This window comes from Herpailurus yagouaroundi, unplaced genomic scaffold, assembly GCF_014898765.1.
Source record: "Herpailurus yagouaroundi ecotype Mexico unplaced genomic scaffold, PumYag 77, whole genome shotgun sequence".
Taxonomy (NCBI): Eukaryota; Metazoa; Chordata; class Mammalia; order Carnivora; family Felidae; genus Herpailurus; species Herpailurus yagouaroundi.
Window position 1 is genome coordinate 73,710,132 of NW_024412388.1, and position 8,356 is coordinate 73,718,487.

Consider the following 8,356-nt stretch of genomic DNA (forward strand, 5'->3'; position numbering starts at 1 on the left):
TGTAACAAGAGATAAAGAAGGGTATTTTATCATAATTAAGAGATCAAGCCATCAAGAAGATCTAATAATTGTAAATATTTATGCCTCCAACTTGGAGACCCAAATATAAGTCGATTAATCACAAACATAAAGAAACTCACTGCTAATAATACAATAATAGTAGGGGAATTTAACAACCCACTTAACAGCACCTACTTGACAGATAATCTAAGCAGAAAATCAACAAGGAAACAATGGCTTTGAATGACACACTAGACTCGATGGACTTAACATATATTGTCAACACATTCCACCCTAAAGTAACAGAATACACACTCTTTTCAAGTGCACATGAAACATTCTCCAGAATAGATCACATACTGGGTCACAAATCAGGCCACAAAAAGTACAAAAAGACTGAGATCATACGATGCATATTTTGAAACCACAATGCTATGAAACTTGAAGTCAACCATAAGAAAATTTGGAAAGACCACAAATACATGGAGGGTAAAAAACTTCCTACTGAAGAATGAATGGGTTAACCAGGAAATTAAAGAAGAATTAAAAAAAAAATACATGGAAGCAATGAAAATGAAAACACAACAGTTCAAAACCTTTGGGATTCAGCAAAGGCAGTCCTAAGAGGGAAGTATATTGCAATACAGGCCTAACCTCAAGAAGCAAGAAAGGTCTTAAAAACACAACCTAACCTTACACCTAAAGGAGCTAGAAAAGGAACAGCAAACAAAGCCCAAAACCAGCAGAAGAAGGGAAATCATAAAGGCAGAAGTGAAATAAATGATATGGAAAACAAAAACAAAAACAGAAGAGATCAATAAAACTAAGAGCTGGTTCCTTGAAAGAATTAATAGAATTGATAACCCACTAGCCAGACTTATCCAAAAGAAAAGAGAAAGGACCCAAATAAATAAAAGTCACAAATGAAAAGGGAGAGATCACAAACAACACCTCGGAAATACAAACAATTATAAACAATAATATGAAAAATTATATGCCAACAAAGTAGGCAATCTAGAAGAAAAGGATAAATTCCTCGAAACATGAAAACTACCAAAACTGAAACAGGAAGAAATAGAAAATTTTAACATACCCATAATGAGCAAGAAAATTGAAACAGAATCAAAAATCTCTCTACAAACAGAAGTCCAGGGCCAGATGGAAATTATACCAGACATTTAAAGGACATTTATTTTTTTTTAATTTTTTTTAGCGTTTATTTATTTTTGAGACAGAGACAGAACATGAAGGGGGAGGGTCAGAGAGAGAAGGAGACACAGGATCTGAAATAGGCTCCAGGCTCCGAGCTGTCAGCACAGAGCCCCACATGGGGCTCGAACTCATGGACCACGATATCATGACCTGAGCCAAAGTGGGAAGCTTAGCTGACTGAGCCACCCAGGTACCCCACTGAGCCACCCAAGTACCCCTTAAAGAAGATTTAATACCTATTCTTCCCAGACTGCTTCAAAAAAAATAGCAATGGAAGGAAAACTTCCAAATTCATTCTACAAGGCCAGCATCACCTTGATTCCAACACCAAAGACCCCACTAAAAAAGAGAATTACAGGCCAATATCCCCAATGAATATGGATGTGAAACTTCCCAACAAGATACTAGCAAATCGAATTAAAAGAGTACATTAAAGGAATTATTCACCAAGATCAAGTGGGATTTATTCCTAGGCTACAAGGCTAGTTCAATACTTGAAAATCAATCAACATGATACACCACATTAATAAAGGAAAGGATAGAGGAGGAGTCAACATGGCAGAGAAGTAGGGGGACCCTAAGTCCCTGCATCCTTCAAAGACAGTAGTACTGAGGCCAGAAGACTTGGAATTCCAGGAATCTGGGCTACAGAGTGACAGAAACATCTGTCGACATCTGTTGCCCATGGGGACAACTTGGCAGGCCATAGACATTTTTAATCTATTCTACACCTCTTCTGTATCTCTTTCTTTATTTTTTCTCTCTCTCTCTCTGGATTAAGCCATGTTGTTTCTCTCATTCTCTACCTAGTCATTTTTGTTTCTTTTCTTTTTCCCCACCCCTGTCATTTCTCTCTTTGTATGGGATAAGACATGTTCCACCACCTCCCCCTTTTTAAAAAATTTTCCAGTGTTATTTCAATGAACAAATCAAAGCACACCGGGTGAAGGTCCAAACCACCACTACGAGTAGGAAGATAGAGGAACCAGAGTCACAACAACAGAGAGCACACAACACATTCCAAAAAAACACCTCCTAAAGGGCCAGGCCTGGACAGAGTATGACCCCTTATTAATTTAGTAGTGCTTGCAGATGCAGGATACATAACAAGCTATTAAAACACATAAATGACAGAAAACCAGCAAAAATGACGAAATGGAAGAATTCTCCTCAAAAGAAATTCCAGGAAGAAATGACAGCTAGAGAATTGCTCAAAACAGATATAAATAACATATCTGATCAAGAATTTAGAATAATAGTCATAAGATTAGTAGCTGGGCTTGAGAAAAGCATAGAAGACAGCAGAGAATCTACTGCTCAGAGATCAAGGAACTAAGAGTCATGATGAATTAAGAAACATAAATGAGGTGCAAAATAAACTAGATGCATTGACAGCAAGGATGTAGGAAGAGAGGGGAGAATAAGTGAAATAGAAGATAAAATTATGGAAAATGATAAAGCTGAGAAAAAGAGAGAAAAGAAAATACTTGACCATGAATGGAGAATTAGAGAATTAAGTGATTCGATGAAACGTAATAATATCCATATCATAGGAGTTCCAGAAGAAGAAGAAGAAGAAGAAGAAGAAGAAGAAGAAGAAGAAGAAGAAGAGAGAAAGGGGCAGAAAGTTTACTTGAACAAATTATAGCTGAAAACTTCCCTAATCTGAGAAAGGAAGCATACATCCAAATCCAGGAGGCACAGAAAACTCCCTTCAGATTCAACAAGAATAGGTCCTCTCCACAGCATATCATGATGAAACTGGCAAAATACGAAGACAAAGAGAGAATTCCAAAAGCAGCTAAGGACAAATGGTCCTTAACCTACAAGGGTAGACACATAAGAGTAGTAGCAGACCTGTCCACTGAAACTTGGCAGGCCAGAAGGGAGTGGCAGGAAATATTCAATATGCTGAATAGGAAAATATGCAGCCAAGAATCCTTTATCCAGCAAGGCTGTCATTCAGAATAGAAAGAGAGATAAAGGCTTTCCCATACAAAAACTGAAGGAGTTCATGACCACTAAACCAGTCCTGCAAGAGATCTTAAGGGGAACTCTGTGAGTGGAATGCTACAAAGACTACAAAAGCCCAGAGACATCACCACAAGCATGAAACCTATAGATAACACAGTGATACCAAATCCATATCTTTCATTAATAACTCTGAATGTAAATAGACTATATGCCCCAATCAAAAGATATAGGGTATCAGAATGGATAAAAAAACAAAAACAAAAACAAGATCCATCTATATGCTGTCTACAAGAGACTCATTTTAGACCTGAGGATACCTTCGGATTAAAAGTGAGGGGATGGAGGCTCTTTTCCTTGGGCGCACCACTGAAGATCTTGGTGTCGCCATGGGCCGCCGCCCCGCCCGGTGTTACCGGTATTGTAAGAACAAGCCATATCCAAAGTCTCGTTTCTGCAGAGGTGTCCCTGATGCCAAGTTCTGCATTTTTGACCTGGGGCGTAAGAAGGCAAAAGTGGATGAGTTCCCACTGTGTGGCCACATGGTGTCAGAAGAATACGAGCAGCTCTCCTCTGAAGCCCTGGAGGCTGCCCCAATTTGTGCCAACAAGTACATGGTGAAAAGCTGTGGCAAAGATGGTTTTCACATCCGGGTGCAGCTCCACCCTTTCCATGTCATCCGTATCAACAAGATGTTGTCCTGTGCTGGAGCTGACAGGCTCCAGACAGGTATGCGGGGTGCCTTTGGAAAGCCCCAGGGCACAGTGGCCAGGGTCCACATTGGCCAAGTCATCATGTCCATCTGTACCAAGTTGCAGAACAAGGAGCATGTGATTGAGGCCCTACGTAGGGCCAAGTTCAAGTTCCCTGGCCACCAGAAGATCCACATGTCCAAGAAGTGGGGCTTTACTAAGTTTAACGCAGGCAAATTTGAAGACATGGTGGCTGAAAAGCGGCTCATCCCAGATGGCCGTGGGGTCAAATACATCCCTAATCGTGGCCCCTTGGACAAATGGCGGGCTCTGCACTCATGAGAACCTCAGCACTGCCCTTCCCCATTCATGCCCACCAATAAATCCTGCTTCCTGTCTAACAAAAAAAAACAAAAAAAAACAAAAAAAAAGCGAGGGGATGGAGAACCATCATGCTACTGAAAGTCAAAAGAAAGCTGGAGTAGCTATACTTACATTAGACAAACTAGACTTTAAACTAAAGGCCATAAAGAGATGAAGAAGGCCATAAAGAGATATAATTATGCATTATATCATAATTGCATCAAGAATGCTAACAATTATAAACATTTATGTCCCCAACTTGGAATGACCCAAATATTTAAATTAATTAATCACAAACATAAGCAATTGTATCAATAAGAATATGGTAATTGCAGGGGACTTTAATACTCCACTTACAACAATGGGCAGATCATCTAGGCAAAAATCAATAAACAATGGTGTTGAATGATCATTGGACCAGATGGACTTGACAGATGTATTTAAAACTTTTCATCCAAAAGCAGCAGAAAATACATTCTTCTCAAATGCACATGGAACATCTCCAAGATAGATCACATACTGGGTCACAAAACAGCCCTCAATAAATACAAAAGAATTGAGATCATACCACGCATATTTTCAGATCACAATGCTATGAAACTTGAAATCAACCACAAGAAAAATTTGGAAGGCCTCCAAATGCATGGAAGTTAAAGAATATCTTACTAAAGAATGAATGGGCCAACCAGGCAATTAAGAAAAAATTTAAAAATACACAGGAGCAAATGAAAATGAAAATGCAACACTCCAAGCCCTTTGGGATGCAGCAAAGGCAATCCAGGCCTACTTCAAGAAACAACAAAAATCCCAAATACAAACCTATCTGCACACCTAAAGGAACTAGAAGCAGAACAGCAAAGAAACCCCAAAGACAGAAGAAAACAAACAATACAGACTAGAGCAGAAATAAATAATATAGAATCCAAAAAAAACCAAATCAATGAATCTAAGACCTGGGTTTTTGAAAAAATAGACAAATTGATAAACCCCTAGCCAGACTTCTCAAAAAGAAAAGAGAGAGAGCCCAATAGATAAAATCACAAATTAAAGAGGAGAGATCACAACCAACACCACAGAAATACAAAAAAATTATTAGAGAATACTATGAAAAAGCATATGCCAATAAATTGGACAACCTGAAAGAAATGAACAAGTTCCTAGACACCCACACACTACCAAAACTCAAACGGGAAGAAATAGAAAATTTGAACAGACGCATAACTAGTGAAGAAATTGAATCAGTTATCAAAAATCTCCCAACAAATAAGAGTCCTGGACCAGATGGCTTCCCTGAGGAGTTCTACCAGACATTTAAAGTAGAGTTAATATCTACCCTTCCTCAAGCTGTTCCAAAAAATAAAAAGGAAAGGAAAGCTTCCGGATTCTATGAAGCCAGCATTACCTTGATTCCCAAACCAGACAGAGACCCTGATAAAAAGGAGAATTACAGGCCAATATCCGTGATGAACATGGATGTGAAAATTCTCAACAAGATACTAGCAAATCAAATTCAACAGTATATCAAAAGAATTATTCACCATGATCAAGTGGGATTCATTCCTGGCCTGCAGGACTAGTTCATTATTCGCAAATCAACCAATGTGATACATCACATTAATAGAAGAAAGGAAAAGAACCATATGATCCTGTCAATAGCTGCAGAAAAAGCATTTCTCAAAATACAGCATTTGACAAAATACAGATTTCCCGAGATCAGGAACATGACAGGGATATCCACTCTCACCACTGTTGTTTAACATAATGTTGGAAGTCCTAGCCTCAGCAATCAGACAAGACAAAATAAAATGCATCCAAATTGGCAAAGAAGAAGTCAAGCTTTCACTTTTCACAGATGACATGATATGTTACCTGGAAAACCAGAAAGACTCCACCAAAAAGGTGCTAGAACTGATACATTAATTCAGCAAAGTCACAGGATACAGAATCAATGTACATAAATTGGCTGCATTTCTATACACCAATAATGAAGCAACAGAAAGAGAAATCAAGGAATCGATCCCATTTACAATTACACCAAGAACCATAAAATACCTAGGAATAAACCTAACCAAAAATGTAAAAGATCTATACACTGTAAACTATAGAAAGCTTATGAAAGAAATTAAAGAAGACACAAAGAAATGGAAAAGCATTCCATGCTCATGGATTGGAAGAACAAATACTATTAAAATGTCAATACTATCCAAAGCAATCTACACATTCAATGCAATCCCAATCAAAATTGCATTGGCATTCTTCTTAGAGCTAGAACAAATAATCCTAAAACTTGTACGGAACCAGAAAAGACCCCGAATAACCTAAGCAATGCTGAAAAAGAGAACCAAACCAGGAGATATCACATTCCTGGACTTAAGCCTCTACTACAAAGCTGTAATCATTCAGACAGTATGGTATTGGCACAAAAACAGTCACATAGACCAAAGGAACAGAATAGAGAACCCAGAATTGCACCCACAAAATGTATGGCCAACTAATATTTGACAGGGCAGGAAGGAGTATCTAATGGAAAAAAAGACAGTCTGTTTAGCAAATGGTGCTGGGAGAACTGGACAGCAACATGTAGAAGAATGAAACTGGACCATTTTATTACACCATACACAAAAATAAATTCAAAATGTATGAAAGACCTAAATGTGAGACAAGAAACCATCAAAACCCTAGAGGAAAAAACAGGCAACAACCTCTTTGACCTCAGCTGCAACAACATACTCAACACATCTCCAAAGGCAAGGGAAATAAAAGCAAAAATGAACTATTGGGACCTCATCAACATAAAAAGCTTCTGCACAGGGAAGGAAACAATCAAAACTAAAAGGCAACTGATGTAATGAGAGAAGATATTTGCAAATGACATATCGGATAAAGGGTTACTATCCAACATCTATAAAGAAACTTACCAAACTCAACACCTGAAAAATAATCTAGTGAAGAAATGGGCAGAAGACATGAATAGACACTCTTCCAAAAAAGACATTGAGATGGCCAACAGACACATGAAAAGATGCTCAATATCACTCATCATCATCAGGGAAATACAAATCAAAACCACACTGCAATACCACCTCATACCGGTCAGCGTGGCTAAAATTAACAACTCAGGAAACAGCAGATGTTGGCAAGGATGTGGAAAAGCAGAAACCCTTTTGTACTGTTGGTGGAATGCAAACAGATGTAGCAGCTATGGAAAACAGTGTGGAGGTTCATCAAAAAATTAAAAATAGAATCAGCCTATAACCCAGCAATAGCACTACTAGGAATTTATCCAAAGGATATAGGAGTGCTGATTCATGGGGACACATGTGCCCCAATGTTTATAGCAGTACTTTCAACAATAGCCAAATTATGGAAAAAGCCCAAATGTCCAGCAACTGATGAATGGATAAAGAAATTGTGGTTTATATACACAATGGAATACTACTTGGGAATGAAAAAGAATGAAATCTTGCCATTTACAACAATGTGGATGGAACTGGAGGGTATTATGCTATGTGAAATAAGTCAGAGAAAGACATATCATATGTTTTCACTCATATGTGGAATTTGAGATACTTAACAGAAGACCATGGGGGAAGGGAAGGGGAAAAATGGTTTCAAACAGAGAGAGAAGCAAACCATAAGAGACTCTTAAATACAGAGGGGTTGATGGTGGGAGGGAGGGGAGAATGGGTGATGGGCATTGAGGAGGGCACTTGTTGGGATGAGCAATGGGTGTTGTATGTAAGCGATGAATCATGGGAACCTACTCTCGAAGCCAAGAGCACACTGTATACACTGTATGTTAGGTAAGCTGACAACAAATTTCATTTAAAAAAACAATAGAACTACCCTATGATCCAGCCATCACATTACTGGGTAAACACGAATTTGAAAGGATACACGCACCTCTATGTTTATAGTAACATTATTTACAATAGCCAAGATATGGAAGCAGCCCAAGTGTCCATCCATAGATGAATAAATAAAGGAGATGTGTGTGTGGGTGTGTTTGTGTGTACATAAAATGTAATATTATTCAGTTATACAAAAGAATGAAGTCTTAGCATTTTTAACCACACAGATGGAGCTAGAGAGTACAATGCTAAGTGAAATTAGTCAAA

The 8,356-nt window shown here is 38.3% G+C and overlaps 1 protein-coding gene across 1 annotated transcript; it reads left to right on the plus strand.

Moving 5' to 3' along the window:
- The first annotated feature begins 3,527 nt into the window (after positions 1-3,527).
- On the plus strand, positions 3,528-4,276 carry LOC121027418 (60S ribosomal protein L10-like). Its single transcript, XM_040470871.1, has one exon. The coding sequence runs from the start codon at positions 3,573-3,575 to the stop codon at positions 4,215-4,217; it is 645 nt and encodes a 214-aa protein (XP_040326805.1). The 5' UTR covers positions 3,528-3,572; the 3' UTR covers positions 4,218-4,276.
- Positions 4,277-8,356: the final 4,080 nt, after the last annotated feature.

Excerpts from the sequence above, each read along its gene's own strand:
- LOC121027418 (XM_040470871.1), top strand. The coding sequence starts at position 3,573 with ATGGGCCGCCGCCCCGCCCGGTGTTACCGGTATTGTAAGAACAAGCCA.